Source organism: Dictyostelium purpureum (assembly GCF_000190715.1).
Source record: "Dictyostelium purpureum unplaced genomic scaffold DICPUscaffold_31, whole genome shotgun sequence".
NCBI classification, from domain to species: domain Eukaryota; phylum Evosea; class Eumycetozoa; order Dictyosteliales; family Dictyosteliaceae; genus Dictyostelium; species Dictyostelium purpureum.
Genome location: NW_003519368.1, coordinates 117653 through 135748, shown reverse-complemented (window position 1 = coordinate 135748; position 18096 = coordinate 117653). Strand labels below are relative to the sequence as shown.

At 26.3% G+C, this 18096-nt stretch overlaps 6 protein-coding genes across 6 annotated transcripts; 3 read left to right on the top strand and 3 right to left on the bottom strand.

The window, feature by feature from the left end:
- Window positions 1-1256: 1256 nt before the first annotated feature.
- On the top strand, window positions 1257-9139 carry roco5 (uncharacterized protein; the record flags this gene model as incomplete). The annotated part of the gene is made up of 3 exons (XM_003284761.1): window positions 1257-2105; window positions 2183-2788; window positions 2858-9139. 3 exons carry the CDS (start codon window positions 1257-1259, stop codon window positions 9137-9139), a joined length of 7737 nt encoding a protein of 2578 aa, XP_003284809.1.
- A 385-nt stretch (window positions 9140-9524) lies between these two features.
- On the bottom strand, window positions 9525-11516 carry DICPUDRAFT_28215 (uncharacterized protein; the record flags this gene model as incomplete). The annotated part of the gene is made up of 3 exons (XM_003284737.1): window positions 9525-10225; window positions 10343-10717; window positions 11321-11516. The coding sequence occupies 3 exons, from the start codon at window positions 11514-11516 to the stop codon at window positions 9525-9527; spliced, it is 1272 nt and encodes a 423-aa protein (XP_003284785.1).
- A 757-nt stretch (window positions 11517-12273) lies between these two features.
- Window positions 12274-13203, bottom strand: DICPUDRAFT_148629 (uncharacterized protein; the record flags this gene model as incomplete). Its single annotated transcript, XM_003284736.1, has 3 exons — window positions 12274-12576; window positions 12744-12947; window positions 13015-13203. 3 exons carry the CDS (start codon window positions 13201-13203, stop codon window positions 12274-12276), a joined length of 696 nt encoding a protein of 231 aa, XP_003284784.1.
- A 938-nt stretch (window positions 13204-14141) lies between these two features.
- DICPUDRAFT_148628 (uncharacterized protein) lies at window positions 14142-15503 on the bottom strand (the record flags this gene model as incomplete). Its single annotated transcript, XM_003284735.1, has 3 exons — window positions 14142-14237; window positions 14595-14792; window positions 15492-15503. The coding sequence occupies 3 exons, from the start codon at window positions 15501-15503 to the stop codon at window positions 14142-14144; spliced, it is 306 nt and encodes a 101-aa protein (XP_003284783.1).
- Window positions 15504-16559: 1056 nt separating this feature from the next.
- DICPUDRAFT_148627 (uncharacterized protein) lies at window positions 16560-16730 on the top strand (the record flags this gene model as incomplete). Its single annotated transcript, XM_003284760.1, has 1 exon — window positions 16560-16730. The coding sequence occupies one exon, from the start codon at window positions 16560-16562 to the stop codon at window positions 16728-16730; it is 171 nt and encodes a 56-aa protein (XP_003284808.1).
- Window positions 16731-17429: 699 nt separating this feature from the next.
- On the top strand, window positions 17430-18085 carry DICPUDRAFT_75757 (uncharacterized protein; the record flags this gene model as incomplete). Its single annotated transcript, XM_003284759.1, has 2 exons — window positions 17430-17481; window positions 17544-18085. The coding sequence occupies 2 exons, from the start codon at window positions 17430-17432 to the stop codon at window positions 18083-18085; spliced, it is 594 nt and encodes a 197-aa protein (XP_003284807.1).
- Window positions 18086-18096: the final 11 nt, after the last annotated feature.

Sequence of the window (18096 nt, the reverse complement as noted above, 5' to 3'; positions counted from 1 at the left end):
ATTTTTTTTTTATAAACAAAAAAAAAAAAAAAAAAATAAAATTATATATAGAAAAATAATTATTTTTAATTAATAAAACAAAAACTAAACAAAAAAAAAAAAAAATATTATTATTTATATAAATTGATTTATACACATCAAATATAATAGAAATAATATAGTTTGAATATATACAAATAAAGTTACAATCAAAATAATAATAATAAGTGTGTTTACCACACACTCAAAAACACACTCTCATATTCAAATCTATATTTATATATAATAATAATTTTTTTGTTTTTATTTTAAATTAAATTAAGTTTTATTTTTTTAATAATAATATTTTATATTTTATTTTTTATCTATCTATTTATTTATTTATATTTATTTATTTATATTTATTTATTTATTTATTTATTTATATTTATTTATTAATTTATTTAATAAATAATTGTTGTTACACTATAGTTTTTTTAAAAAAAATAATATTTGTTATATAGTTTTTTAAATTGATGGTATTCTAAAATAATAATAATAATAATAAAAATAATAATAAAAATTCAACACACATCCCAAAAAATATTTGTTTTAATAGATTCCACCACACATACACATACACATACACAACAACCACTACCAAAACACTCACTTATCCTTCTATATTATTATTTTTTTAATTTTAAAATTAATAAAAACCAAATTAAATTTGCAGTAGTTTTACACATATAATTGTATCAATAATAACAAATAAATAATAAAAACACTCATAATAATAACAAACACCAATCAATTGTATAATAAATAATAAAATTTAAAAATAGAAAGGGAAAAACGCTACAACTTTTTTATTTAAATTTTTATTTTATATATATAATTATAATTTATTATTTTTTTTTTTTTTTTTATTTTATATTTTTTTTAAATTTAATCAATTAAATTTTAAAAAATTAAAATATTTATATATAATAATAATAATAACAAACACACTAGGCACACACTATAAAAAAGAATATATTTATTTATAATTTCTTTTTATAGTTCACTGTAATAACATTATAAATTTATCAATAACTGTTTAATAGTATTAATAACAATAAATCATTCTTGTTATTATAGGAATATAAATATATATATAAAATTAAATTTATATATATATATTTAATAATAATTAATTATAATAATAATAATAAATAATATTTTTCTTTTATAATAATAAAAATAAATAGCCATCATCATAATCACCATCATATCCATAACTAAAAAAAACTAAAAAAATGGATTTAAATAAAAAAGATAAAGAAAAAGAAAAAAAAGATAAGGATAAAGAATTAAAAAAAGAGAAAAAAGAAAAGAAAAAAGAAAAAAAGGACAAAGAGAAGAAAAAAGATAAAGATAAAGATGACAAAGGTGGATTGTTTAGTATTGTAGGCGGATTAATTGGTGGTCTTACTGATTCACAACAACCTTCACAACCACCAAATCATTCAACCACAGTATCGGCTCAGTCAACTACCCAAGCCAAAGAGGAATTAAGTAAACCGGTTATACAAGAGAATCATAAAAAGGCGATGGACTTTTGGATTAATAATACAGCTACATCAACATCTACTATTACAACTTCAGCAAGTTCTCATCCGACAATTGTAACAACAACACCAACACCTGTAAATAATAATAGTAATAATAGTAAAACTACCAATAGTAATAGTGGTAGTAATGTAAAATTAAATACATCATTAGAAAACGGCGGTAATAATGATAGTAAAAAAGATCTCAGTAATGAACACTCACCAAAAAATAGAAAAGAAGATAATAAAGATAATAGTAGCAATAAAGATAATAATATAGTCGAAACACCAGCAGATGAAAATCGTAAAAAATTAGTAGAATCACTTATGAAATCTCTTTGTAGTTTTAGTGAATCAATTAAAATCATTTTAGATTTATTTTATACACCACTAAAGAAATCCGAACTCTTGTCCCACGAAGAGCTCAAAGGTATATTCTCAGTAATCGAAATGATAGGAGGTTTTAAACAGGCAATCTTAGAAGATTTTAAAAAATATTTAAGTAATTGGAATAGTGCAAACCAAGCAGCATTGTATTCAACTTTTTCTCAATTTGTATGTATAAATATAATTGTAAATATATAAAAATTATAATTTTATATTAATTATAATTTTTTTTATTCTCTCTAAAGGTTGGATACTTAAAACTATACCAAGTTTATGCTTTACAATATAATTATAGTTTAAGTAGTTTAAGTTTATTAATGTTTGATAATCAAAAGTTTGAAACATTTATAAAGAATGCCGAATCCAAATTAGCAAATTTACAATATACTTTGGCACCTATCGTCACAGTTTCTTCATCATCAGCCACTGTTAAGCCTGTATCACTTGCCGAGATTTTAGGGCCACAATATGATCAGTCAGCAGCACAAAATAATAATAATGGCACACAACCAGCATTCACCCAAGTTAGTTTAAGAAGAACTGGAAACTCAACATTTCTTACTAGTACAGGTGGTTCTAACTCTGCATCCGGAAAATTCACTCAAGAGTATAATTATAGCAATTTAGCATCTCTTTTAATATTGCCAATTCACTTTTTAGCAAGATTCCACCATTTCTTCAAAACTATTATGGATTCTCTACCTGTTCTTCATCCTGATTATAAACCATACAATCTTTTATATAAGAAAATTACTGCAGTAGTCAAAGACATCGTTACTGAATCGGTCAACATTAATAAAGTAATTTCAATTTCAAAATCAATTAAATCACCAACCATTGGTTTATTTAATGTAAGTATCAATTTTAAAAAAAAATCTTGAAAAAAATTCAAAAAACTAATAATAGTTATAATTATTTAGAGTACCGATATTGTCCAAAATAGAAAGTTTTTAAAAGAAGGAATTTTAATCGAACAATTTAATAATCAAAGAGTTTCATATTATACATTTTTATTTTCAGATTTAATATTATTCACAGAAAAGATTGAAGATGGCTCAACTATAACATCAACAACACTAATGCCATATGAGGGATCATTTTATTTATTAAAGAAATTAGAGAGAATATCAAATATCCAAGTGGATGATCCAGAGTTAGGGTTTGAATATAGAAAAGGTTTTCAAATTAAAACTAAAGATAGTTCAATATTTTATATGACTGCTTCTGAAAAAGAGAAATCGAATTGGTTCCAAATTTTATCACAAGCTACATTGAACTCTAACAAGTCAAAATCAAATAATTCAAATCCATATTCAAATATTGGTTTATCTAGACAATCAATCTCTAATATTGAAATCGATTTAAATAATGATGACTCAAAAGATGACGACGATGATCCAAAAGATATTGCTTCTTTTTGTAAAATGATCACTAGTGGCCAAAGACCAAGAGTAGAGTTAAACGCATCTCTTTTAAAACTATCTGATCCAAAACCTTTATTTGCCGCTTTAGCTTCGACCCATTTCGTCAACCATCTTGTTTTTTCACCATCAACTATGTCCGATAAATATATGCAAATGACTCTTAGTATGATGTCATTGAACAAATCAATCACCCATTTAACATTATCTCAAAATTCAATAAACGATTCTTGTGCCATTGCTTTAGGTGATATGTTAAGATACAATCATTCATTGATTCAAATGGATCTCAGCGAAAATCAAATTGGTGATAAAGGTTTAGCCGCTTTAATCGATGGTATCCTCTCACATCCATCAATTACTGTAGTCATTTTAAGTCAAAATCAAATTACTGATGTTGGTGCTAAACATATTCCAAAGCTTTTGAAATTTAATCAAACTTTAAATGCTTTGTTTTTAGAAGATAATAATATTTCAAATCAAATGGCATCAGAAATTTTAGATCAATGGATTTCAAATCATACTACCGTTTTAACTAGAATCATATTACCATCAATCCCAAATGATTATAATGAAAAAATTAAAACAAAGGCAATTTCAATTGCAAATCGTTTGGATAAAAAGAAAAAACAAATTAATACAAGTTCCACAAGTAGTTCAAATATTAAATCGCAAGCTACAAGCAATATAAACAATTCACTAATTGCACCAGGCAAAGGAATTTTAGATATTGGTTCGTTTGATTATTCAGAAATATCATTGCAATTATTAAATAAGATTAATATGATGATGACTGATAGTAGACGTCTTAGCGATTTAAAAGAATTGTTTTTGGATCACAACTGTATTAGTAATATACCAGTAACCATTTTAAGAGAATTAAAAAATTTACAATTATTAGATTTATCAAATAATCAATTATCATCTTTACCAGCTGAAATTTGCGAACTCAAAGAATTGGTCAAATTAAATGTATCCCACAACAATCTTGCATCTTTACCATTGGAAATTGGTCAACTAATAAAGTTAACTCATCTTGATATCAGTTTTAATTTTATTGAAGCCATCAATGTAAATAGTTTATCTCAACTCGTAAATCTTAAAGTTTTGATGATGCAACGTAATTATTTCAATCGTTTACCAATTTCAATTTTCCAAAAATTAAATTTATTAGAATCATTTTCAATCAATGGCTCACCTTGTTTCCATCCAATCAAACAGCGTATCTATGAATCAATTGCTATTAGATCAACCCGTTTGGATTTATCCGATTCTGGTTTATCCTATTTACCAATTGAAATTGGCTCCATTCAAACTTTAACCGAACTGGATTTATCAAATAATCGTATTAAGGATTTACCTCCACAAATTGGTAAACTTTCAAATCTTTCTATTTTAAATTTAACCAACAATCAACTCGAATATTTACCATGGCAACTATCACAATTAACAAAACTAAAGCTTTTAAATATCACTGGTAATCAAATTTCATTTGATAACTCTGGAAAAATTACTATTCCAGATGTTCTAAGCGGCGAAGGTCTTACTGGTCTTTTAAAATACTTAAAGCTATCTTCCACCAAAGAAAAACCATGTATGCGTATGAAATTAATGTTGGTCGGCCAAGAGAATGTAGGTAAAACAAGTATTGCAAAATGTTTGAAAAAAGAAATCATTCCAGTAAGCAAGAAATTAAGACAAACCATTGGTTTAGGAACTAAAAAGAATAAAACTCCAACCCTAATGGAACAATCAAGTTCCATAGATTTCAATGCCCCTCAAAATATTAATCCATTAAATACTTCATTAAATATTAGTACTGATGGTATTAATATGGATGATTGGAGACCTCCATCTGAAGATCAATCACCTGCAGTAACATTTTCAATTTGGGATTTTGCTGGTCAAGAGGTATATTATTCAACTCATCAATTCTTTATTAGTAGCCGTTCAGTTTTTATTGTGGTATTTGATATGTCTGTTTACAATCCTGATGAAGTATCCCGTGTTCCCTATTGGCTTCAATGTATTGAAGCATTTGGTGGTGATTCCTCAGTTATTCTAGTCGGTACTCATTTAGACGAGTTACCAAATGGTGTTGATATTAATCAAATTACTCAAGAAATTCACAACAAATACTTTACCAAATTCCCAAATTTAAAACTCTTCCTTCCTGTCAGTTGTAAATCTGGAAAGAATATTAATAAGCTTCAAAATCATATTGTAAAGCTTGGTAAGCTTGAAAAGAAATTAGGTGAAGTCTATAATAGATCATTTTTCCAACTAGAATCATTAATATTAAGCGAAAGGGAAATGAATACACCACCAATTATTACATTTGATGAATTCTCTGATATGGCTCAAAGTTGTGGTATTCCAGCTACAGCAGTTAATAAAGCAGCAGATTTCCTCAAAGAATTAGGTATAATAGTGTACTTTGATGATGTCAAGAGTGGACTTGATCAATTTATTTTCATTGACCCTCCCTGGTTAACACGTTTAATGGCCACTATTATCACAAGTAAACCAAACTTTGTTCAATCTGGTGTTTTAGATCAATCCAATTTACACCAAATTTGGAAGCCACCAGATTTCCCACAACATCTTCACCATGTATTATTGGCTATTTTACAAAAGTTTGAAATTGTGCATCCATTACCAGATAAGAATAACAACAGCTCTAATATTAAATCAAATGTGCCCAGTAAATCATCAGCGGTAACCGAGGCTAAAAAAGCATTTAATAATAAATCTACCAATCAATCATCAACTACATTATTAAATGGTGTTTCAAGATTTGGAAATGGTTCAATTTCTAAAGGTTCATCATTAAATCTAGTTAAAAAATTGAACGAAGCTGGTTTGAATGTTTCAACAGTTTCTTCTTCAACAGCTACAACCACAACAAACTCATTATCGATTTCGAATGAGAATAATTTAGTTCCAAAAGCTAGTACCAAACATTTAGTACCAATTTTATTAAGCGAAGAGAGACCAAATTCAATCGAAAAAGTTATGGATCATATTATTAATAAAGAACAAAACTTTTTAGAAAGAATTTATCAATTTGAATTTTTACCAGTTGGTTTCTTTTCCAAATTAATGATTAGAACCATGCATTTCACCACCGTTAAAGAGTATTGGAAGAATGGTTTATTAGTCGAAAGGGATGGCTCAACATGTTTAATAGAATCAATTCATAGCTATAGTCAAATTAATCTTAAAGCTTGGGGTACTAATCCTTCAAATGTACTTCGTTTCATTATAGAAACAGCCGAGCTCTTAATCTCTGGTTGGTACAAATTACAATTCCACTTTTTAGTACCATGTAACTGTTTGAATTGTATATCTATTCTTGGTTTTAGTACAGGTAATTCAAGTGGCGTAGTAAATGGTATGATGGGTGGTGGTCCAACTTTAAATACTAGCAATAGCAGCAATAGTTTGTCAAGTAACTCATCAACTTTGTCTTTAAATTCGAATATATCAAACACCTCATCGGTATCATCTGCCTCATCAACTCCATCTGTTTTATCACCACCATTAACAAATTCATTAGATTCTGCAGAAGCTTCAGGTGATTCACTCGATTTAGATTTTTCAGATTATTACGAGGGTGATGTATCACCAGGAGGAACATTAAAATCAAAGAGAAAGAAGAATCAAAATAAATTCCTTACACTCTATAGAAATAATAAAACCAATAGCAGTGGCAGTAAACAAAATCAACAACAACCAATCGATTTAACCAAAGTTTCCAATATGATCAATCAACAACTAACATTTGGCCCAGTATTCAAATCACATGATTTACGTACAATGTTTTTATATGAAGATATTGAACGTACCTTCCTTTCAAAGAAATTTGAAATGATTTGCAAGAGTAACATTACCGGAGAGGAAACTATTGTTCGTTTAGATTCATTAGTACCAGAATTATTAATGTCTGATATTGGACCAAATTTCACATTAGAATATAAAGACTTGGAAATTATTGAACAAGTAGGTGAAGGTGGTTTTGGTATCGTACACAAAGGTAAATTACGTGGTGAGCTAGTTGCCATCAAACAAATTGCAATGAATGGTAATAACCAAGCAGCTGCCGAAGAAATTTATCGTGAGTTTAGAAGAGAAGTTTGGTTATCAAATATCCTTACCCATCCAAGTATTGTATCTCTTAAAGGTTATTGTTTAGATCCATGTTGTATTGTAATGGAATATATCCCAAATGGTACACTCTATAGTTATCTCCACAAAGCTTCAGCTGAAAAACCAATTGGCTGGCCACTCAAGCTAAAGATTTCAATTAATATTGCTGATGCCATCAAACATATGCATAATTTCACTCCAAAGATTTGTCATCGTGATTTAAAGTCTCCAAATATTCTTATGCTTTCCGATATGAATGCTAATGTAGTCTGTAAAGTCAGCGATTTCGGTGAAACTAGAGCTGTAGTAACTAGCGCCCTCGGTCGTGATAAATTATCAAATCCAATTTGGTTATCACCAGAGATCATGAGAGGCGAAGAGTACACCGAAAAGGCTGATGTTTACAGCTTTGGTATTGTACTTTGGGAAATTTTAACTGGCCAGTTACCATTTGATGAATACCCGGTTGCTCACTCTTCATTCATGTACCAATTAGAAGATGAAATTATGAATGGTTTAAGACCATCTATCCCAGCAGGTTCGAATGCAGATTATGTTCAACTAATCAAAGATTGTTGGCAAAATGATCCTTTATTAAGACCAACATTCCCAGATATTCACTTAAGATTATGTCAAATGGCTGGTATAACTCCAACTATAACTACTACTCCACCTCCTACCAATTCACCACAGTTAACAAATAATAATAATAATGCCAATATTATTCAAAATGGTACAGGTTCATTTAAAAGAACCAATTCAATTGTTCAGAGACCAAGCGTATCATCAATATTCAATAACACTAGTAGTAATGTAAACCCAGTGACTGCTCCAGTAACCCCACATCCACCTTTGGTTAGAAAAATTTCAAGAAATATTTCAAGTAGCCAAATTGTTTCATCACCAGTTTCATCTACCTTAAATAATAGCTCCACCACTACTGCAAGCTCTTCTCCATCAGTTTCTGTTACACCAGTCAACTCAACAATATCATCAAACATTACCCCAACTCCATCAGCTAAACCTCCTTTAAGACACAATTTATCACAAGCCTCAATTACCCCAAAACCAGCTCCTGTTTCTTCATTTACTAAACCACCATCGCATTCCTCTTTGAGTCTCTCCACCCCACAATCAAGTAATAGTGGTAATACTGCAACCTCGCCATCATCAACCTCCACCACAACCTCACCATCGTCAACTTCACCAACCTCAACACCTCAACACCCAATTTCACCACCAATTTTAAAACCTTCAAGAGCATTACCACCAAAACCAGCTAATATTACATCAAATCCATCATCATCATCAACAACCTCATCACCAATACCATCACCATCATCATCAATTATTAAACCCTCTACAGCTAAAGCATTACCCGCCTTACCAACACAATCATCGTCCGCAACTACTCCAGGATCAACACTTAAATTTAATTCTGTTGCAAATAAAACTATTGGTCAATCTAGTACATTACCAGCATCAACATTTAAATCCACAGGCAGTTCAACATCACCATCAGGTTCGACAAGCGTTCCAAACAGCACAACAACATCACCATCCTCCAGCTTTTTATTAAGACCAACAGGCGGTAATTTTAAAAAATTACCAGCATTACCAAATCAAAAATAATAAAATTAAAATAAACTATATATTAACTATCCATTATACCATAAAGAAAGATCTGTGACCATTTAAAAATCAATGATTTATTATTTTATTTTTTATTTATTTTTATTAGTTATAACCCTGAACAAAAAATTTTTATTTTTTTATAATTTTTTTATATTTTATATTATAAATTTTTTTTTTTTTAATTTTCTAAATTTAGAACAACCAAACAGCAGATCATCCGTAGTAAAAAACCAGATGATAGTCCAACCTTTATGAGAAAAAGTTTTTCAACAAATTCAAAAAGATAAAGAATTACAAAACTAATCAATCCAAATCATTCCTGCATATCCACTATAAAAATTTCGAAAAGCCCTTTTTCATGCTCTTAGTATTATAATTATTTTTATGTTTTTATTATATTTAATAAAGAGTTTGGTATTGGATATCTATAATAACGAGGCAATAGTATTTGAGTAACAGATTGTGGAATGGTAGCTGGGTCTATAGGTTGATCAAATCCTTTACTAAAGGTTAATTTAGTGAGAGATTCTGGTAATAAACCTACTTGAAGAGGACTAGATAATAGAGGTAATGTTAAATATGTAACTGAATTTGGTATAGTACCGACTTGAAGAGGGTGGGAATAGATTATGGGTAGCTCTAAATCTACTACCGAATTGGGTATTGTACCGACTTGAAGAGGTTGGGAATGGTTATCTGGGAGTATTAATTTTTTTACTGATGGTGGTATTGAATTGGTTTGAAATCGAATTGGATTAAAAGAATAACCAATATTCGAATCGAAATGCAGTTCTGTAATTGATGATGGTAAATCATGTTCCAATAATTCCTTTGAATGGTTTGATATAACTAAATGTTGTAAAGTATTTGGAAATAAATGTTTACCAAGATTACAATTGTATGATGTTAGATGTAATTTTTTCACATTTGGTGGTATTACATGTGGTTCTAATGGGTGGTTATATGCAGTTAAAACGAGATTGGTTATTGATGGTGGAAGTACATTTGGTTTTATAACTTGGTTAAATCCCAACAATTTTAATGTCTCTATTGAGGGTGTGAGACATGTTTCGATCGATATCTCTTGATTATAATTTAGTAAATAGAGTGATTTTAATAAATGTAGTGTTGAAAGGGAGTTGTATAACGGGTGATTAAACTTGTTCATATATAGCAAAGTGATTGATTCTGGAAGTGCACCGTCTGAAAGTGGGTGGTTATAATGACTTAAACTGAGATTAGTTATTGATGGAAGTTCATTAGGTTTTATAACTTGATTAAATTCTTGTAAATAGAGGGTTTTTAATGAATGTAGTTTTGCTAGAGAGTTGGATAATGGGTGGTTAAAGTTGTTCATACGTAGTGAGGTGACTGATTCTGGAAATACACCGTCTGAAGGTGGGTGGTTATATGAAGTTAAAACGAGATTGGTTATTGATGGTGGAAGTACATTTGGTTTTATAACTTGATTAAAATTATTCAAAAATAAAGATTTGATTGAGTGTGGAAATGTTTGGATATCCAATATCTCTTGATTAAACATTGGTAAATCGAGTTCTTTTAATGAATGTAGTGCTGATAAATAGTTGGACAATGGGCGATCAAATTCGCTCATGCTTAGATTAGTGATTGATTTTGGAAATACACTGTATGATAGTGGGTGGTTAAAGCTTAATAAAAATAATTTTTCTAATTGAGGTGGAAGAATATTTGGTTGGAGTGGTTGATCATAAGAGAAAAGATTTAGATATTTACATGTTATAGGTAAGTCACCAGCTTCTAAAGGTTTATTAAATGAGTGTAAGCTTAAATCTACAATTGAACCAAATGAACCAGGTATAATTGTTCTATTGAAATTATAAAGTATTAATTTAGTTAATGATTGTGGGAAAGTTCCAATAGGTATATCTTGATTTTTTTTCATTGCTAAACTGGTAAGCGATGGTGGTAATGTATTTGGTGAAATTTCTTGATCTATACCGACTTTCAATTCAGTAACACTTGGTGGGACAACTGATTTTATATCGAAATCATGATAATACAAACTATTATGAAATTCTCTATCAGAATTAGTAAATTGTAAAGAAGTGACAGTTGTTGGAATATCGCCTGCTTGAATTTGTTTTAAAAAACTAACAAAGAATTTTAATTTGGTTGTACCATAGGGTATTACTTGACCATGTAATGGTTCGTTAACATCAATTATAATTTCTGTTGCATATCTTCTATGTGGATGGTATCTAAGTTGATCCATTGACTTGTAAATACGTATTATTTTATTTTCTATATATAACCTGTGATGTCTTTGTATTTCATTTAATAAAAACTTGTTTCTCCAAACTGAAAAAAATAATTTTTCATTTTTATTATCCATATCTGTTTTTGTAATTGATACTAAATTATGTGTGGATTATAATTATTATTACTAAATTTTTTCTGTCACTGAAAATTTTGTTATGGATAAAAATATTGTTAAATTTTAAAGAAAAAATTATCTGCACAATAAAATAATTAAAATAAATAAAATTTTTTTTAATTTTTTTAATTTTTTTGTTTAATCAAGCTATTTATTTTTTTATATCAAATTGAATAATTTTTTATAAAAAAAATGACAATTTTAAAAAAAATATAATTTTTTTAATGGGTAATCCAGCGACAATTGGGTAAAAACTGAAGATAAAGATAATTTTTAAACACTAATTTTTTTTTTTTATTTATATAATTAAATATTTTATGAGATAATTTATTTTCTTTATTTAATTTTATTATTAAAACTATTAATTATTATAAATTTATTTATTAAATGATTATTTAATTAAATTTATAAATAATTTAGTTTTTAAATATTGATTGGTTTAGCTATGCTTGGATATGCTTTGCCAGTGAATCTAAGTGGTGGTTTTTTACCTGCATGGTCCAATAATTGTTTTAACTTCTATTAATTGTTTTTTGGTGGTGATGTGATGTTTTGATGATGAGTTTGATGAATCGGTAATGCCTCCTGTGTCTATATCGTTATGAAATATATGAGATAAAAAGAATTTGTTGGTATTGATTAATTTGATCTATATGAAATTATGCCCTGGATTTTCTGACCCATTATTGGTCGAGTTATAATTGGAGTGGTTTAATCAATGTGACTCTTTAGATGACTCCTTATTGTTGTCAATTGGAGCTTTTGAAAAAAATTCTTCACGTGATTTGGCCATATCATCGTATTGTTTATTTTTCAAAGCCAATTTTGATTCTGAGTCTTTCAATTTTAAACTTAATTCTAAAATTTCTTTTTTTGCTACTTTTTTAATTTCGGATAATTGCTCCGATGCATTCTCCAATCTTGATTGGGCATGTCCTTTAAGGGCATTGAATTTCTTAATTTGAACTTGGACTTCATTATTAAGCTGTGAGTTTTTTTGTTCAACTTCAAACATTTCCTAAATTAAATGAATAAAATAAAATTAAAATAAGATATTAGTAAAATGAAATTTTGATGATGTGTAAAATAATATTTATAATATTAAATATTAATTAAAAATGGTTAATCATTAATCATTTATATTATTTTATTTTATTAAATATTTATTTCTAATCAAATATTTACCTTTTTTAATTTCTCATTTTCTTCTAAAGCATTTTTCAATTTTGTTGTTTCTGGTACTGATAGAGGTTTTCCTAGAACATCCTTCATTATATTGTTTAAATCTGATACCAAACCATTTAGTTTTGAAATTTTGTTTTGTTTTTTTTCCAATTTAAATTGAATATCCTCATTTTCTTTTGATAGAATAGCTTTTTCATTGGAAAACTAAATATTAATAAAAAAAAAATATTAATAAATTATAAAATATAGTTTTATGTTAAATGAAACTTACATTTTTTAGAATTTCATTCTTTTGATTTTCCAAAAGATGATCGACATCCTCTTTAGTAAACATTCTACCATTATTGTTTTGTTGTTGTGGACAATAATAATATTTGAGGATGATTATGGTAATGAGGGAATTAAATACAGAATAAAAAAAAATAAAAAAAACAATGACTAAACTATCTAAATCAAACATTTTATTATGATTGCTATTAAAAAAGAAGAAATGGTGATTATATATACAAAATAAAATTTATAAAATTTTAATTGAAAAAAAAAAAATTTTGAAAAAAATTATAATATTATATAACAAAGAAAAATAATATATGATAAAAAGAAAAAAAAATTTTAAAAAAAAAAAAGAAAATATAACAAAATAATAATTATAATATTGAATTATAAAAAAAAAAAAAAAAATTAAAAAAAATTAAAAAAAATAAAAAACAATATTATACTGTTTAATTGAAAATTTTTGTTGGTATACATATATTTTTCATTTAGTTATAACCTTTTTTTATTTAAATTGAGAATTTTAATTAAATATTATATGATTAAACTATCTCTTTGATATTTGAAATACTTACCATACTTTTTTATTTTAAAAAAAATTTGGTTTAAAAAAAAAAATTGAACATTTATCTTTAATTTATTCATAGAACTGAGTTTAATATTAATGTTTTTAATGATTTATAAAAAAATAAAATAAAAAAAATACATTTTAATAAAAAAAAAGAAATTAAAAAAAGAAAAAAAGGGAAAAAAGAAATACAGTAATATAGATATTTAAATAATTAAAAAAAGTGCAATTATTAAATATTTGATCAGACTATGCTTTATATATTATTTTAATATAAGTAAGTGAAATACATTAATATCTGCAATGAAATTGTGGGTTTTTTTATTTATTTTTGATATAAAAAAGGGTGGTATTTTTTTAAATTTATATTAATTTATATTTTATTTTTTAATATATATTTTATTTTTTTTAATTTTAAAATGATTGTTATTTATATAATTATATATTTTTATGAAATAATTTATTTTATTTATTTAATTTAATTATTAAAACTATTAATTATTATAAATTTATTTATTAAATGATTATTTAATTAAATTTATAAATAATATTAGTTTTTAAATATTGATTGGTTTAGCTATGCTTGGATATGCTTTTCCAGTGAATCTAAGTGGTGGTTTTTTACCTGCATGGTCCAATAATTGTTTTAACTTCTATTAATTGTTTTTTGGTGGTGATGTGATGTTTTGATGATGAGTTTTGATATATGGTGTAAAAGCTTTAATGTTTTCTTAAATATTTGAACAAATTTTGATGAGTCAGTAATGACCTCCTGTGCTTGTATGGTTATGATATATTTGAAGAGCTAATTGAGATAAAAAAGTATTGATATTGATGAGTTTGATCTAGATGAAATGATACCCTGGATTTTCTCTAATAGAAAGTAGGGCTTCCTTATCTTTTACTTTTTTAAATTGTCAATTTCATTATTGTTGCAACTTGGAGCTTTTGAAAAAAATACCTCACGTGATTTGGCCATATCATCGTTTTGTTTTGTTTTTTTTCAAAACCAATTTAGATTCTGAATCTTTCAATTTCAAACCAAGTTTAAAAATTTCTTTATTGGCAACTTTTTTAATTTCGGATAATTGTTCCGATGCATCTTCTAATCTTGATTGGGCACGTACTTTAAGGTCATTGAATTTCTTAACTTGAACTTGGATTTCAATATTAAGCTTTGAGTTTGCTTCTTCAAGTTCAAAAGTTTTCTAAATAAAAAGAATAAATTAAAATTAAAATTATATATTATTACAAATGAAATTTTGATGATGTGTACAAAAAAATTTATAATTAAAAGCAAATGCTTTAAATTAATCAGTAAAAATAAGATTTTATATGATGTTAACACTTGTCGGTTTTTTTTTTTTTAAAATTTTACTTATATTAAAAACTTTAATTCGTGTTTTTTTTTTTTTTTTTTTTTTTTTTTTTTTTTTTTAAAAGTGAAGATGATTCTTAATGATATATTAAGTCATCAGTTTATTGTGTTTGGTATGTGTTTAATGCTTATATGAGTTTTACCACACTGCATACAAGTTGGGCACGGTAACGTCAATTCGTGTGTGATTCGGAAAATCTGCTGAGACTAGGTTTCGAACCCGGAGCGGTAACTTGTAGGAAATTCGTTCGACCACTTGGCTATCATTGCTCCCCCAATTCGTGTATGATTCCGAAAACCTGAAAGGGCAACTTGCAAAAATAGTGTATCACCCGGAAGATTATTTCTTATTAAAGACTCCCCGTCCGGGAATTGAACCCGGGCCTTTCGCGTGACAGGCGAAAATCCTCACCACTAGACCAACGGGGAAGAGTCATACACAAAATTTACATACTACTGGTGTATCAACACTTTTTTATTATAGTTATTATTACCATATCTTTAACTATAATTAATTACCACTAATTACAACATCATTCATTTTTTTTAATGATATTTATCACTTTTTATACAATTCATTTTATTTTTACACACTTTTGTTGATTTTTATATAATCTACATATATCACCACATACACTTTCATTAACTGTTTTAAATAAATCCAAAATTTTCTTTGATTTTTTAAAACTTTTTTAAGTAGACGAAATCTAACTGAGATCTCACTAGTTGATCGGTGTATCTCTTTTATTTATTCATTCACAAAAAAAATTTAAAAAAATAATAATCAAAATAATGGTGATGATAACTTGGATACTAATAATTGCATTATTCCACTACAAAATAATAAACATTCTGCTCAAAATCCATTTTATTCACTAAATACTCTTTAAAATACTTATCCAGAATACCTAAAATGTATTCCAAAATTTAATAAGTCTGGTCACCTAAATAACACTTTTAACATACTAAAAAACCAGAACTATTAAAACAAAAATTACCATCCAAAATCATCATATAAATTAAACACAAATTTTCAAAAAAAATTTTTAAAAAATATTATTAATAATAATGAATAAATTCTTTTTTTTGAAACAACAACTACACCACATCACAACATAACCAGTATAATCTAAAACTACACTGGTGCATCTAAGGTAAACAGAACCAAAGAAAATACTACCACAACATTCACAAATGATTTGACAAGAAATATTTTCCTAAAAAATCATCCGAACAAAACATTATTAAAATCAACATCGAAAAAGGAATATTAAAACCAAAATTCACAATTCCAGAACCATTTGGCTTACAACCAAATAGTATACCACTTTATGTTGATTTTAATGCAATGTTACTAAAATTTTTACCATTAAACTAGATGATGAAATTATACCTTAAATTCATCAGACCCTACCACTATTATCTACCAAAAATTAAACCTACCACTTTATTTACCACCAATAAATGATTCATTCGAAAACGAATGTTCACATTTATTTATTACCACTTTATTTTTCTTTTTTTTATTTTTCATTTTTCTTTTTTCATTTTTTTTTTTTAAAACAATATATCATTTTATTCTAAATAAAAGATATATATGGCATCTGTACATATCCATAGTCAACCGAAAGGATTAACAAGACTCTACGCCAATGCACTAAAGTTATACCGAGCTGTATACGTGCTATTTAACTGGATAGAAGGTTTCCTTTGCAAGGAAACACTAACCCAAGGTTCTCCGTACAAGATGAAACTTATGCTATGCTAAACTGCCAAGGGCTGTAATGTTTAATTCATATTCTATTAGCTAAGATGCGGGCATCTTTTATGAAGTAACACCACCTTAAAAGAAAGTTGGATCTCCGGAAATTTATTATTCTTGCAATAATAAATTAAGTTACCTCAGAATAATTCAATTTATTCAACCAAAATTGCAAAGTTTAAATTTTGCTTCAAGTAATATCTGGTCAATTCAGGTACTTAGGTCTTATAATTAATAAAATAATAAAATGGAATAAACATTCCAATATATTTTTAAAAAGCAAAAAAAAAAAAAAAACCAACGGGGAAGAGTTACAATAATCAAAATATTTTACTCGTACCAATTTTTATGAAAATAAACAAAAATTAAAAAGAAAATTAATATGTTGAACAGTTGTTCGCAAAAGTTTTGACCCCCTAATAAAAAATATAAGAAAAAAAATTTTTTTTTTTTTTAATTTTTATTTAATTTTAATTTTTAATTTATTATTTAATATTTAATATTTATTTTTAAGTTGAGATTTGATTCATTTAATATTAAAATGTATTAATCAATGATTTTTTTATTTTAATTATAAAAAAAAATTAAAAAATTAAAAAATTTTGGAAATTTTTTTTTTATATTTTTCAGAAAAAATAAAGAAAATGAAATTTAATGTGTGGTGAAAGAATTTAATAGATTCTATTTTGTTTAAAGATAAATAAAATGTCTAATAAAAGATATAACATTAACTTACAAATTATTGGATGTAAAGTAGGTTTGTATTATCCAATATTTATTTTTAATTATATTTAAATCTAATATAAATTATAATAAAAGGAGCTACATCCATAATTAAAAGATTTTGTAATAAAGAATTTGAAAAAAAACCATTACATCAAGATTTTTACAATATAATTATTGAAAATTTTAAAATCAATGTTTGGGATCATTGTATACCCAATTATTATTATATAGGTATTCCTGCTTTTATATTAAAGAATTTCGATGGAATCATAATGGTTTATGACATAACAAACATAAAGTCATTCAACTTTATTAAAACTCATTGGTACCAGGAATATTTAAAAGAAAAATCAAATAACGAAAATGAAGTTATGGATAATAAAAAAAAAATATATGATCACCTGATGATAATTGGAACCAAATCAGATGAAAGAGATAAATCAAATTTTAAAGAATGTGTGAATAGTGATGCTGCCAGAGATTATGCCCATTCAATTGGTGCTCTTTTTTTCGAAGTATCCTCCAAAGAAAATTTAAATATTAATGAATCTTTTAACGAATTAATAAATAAAATAAAATTAAATTATAATCAAAATGGTGAAGAAATATTGCAATATTCAATAATAAATATATAATATATAATATA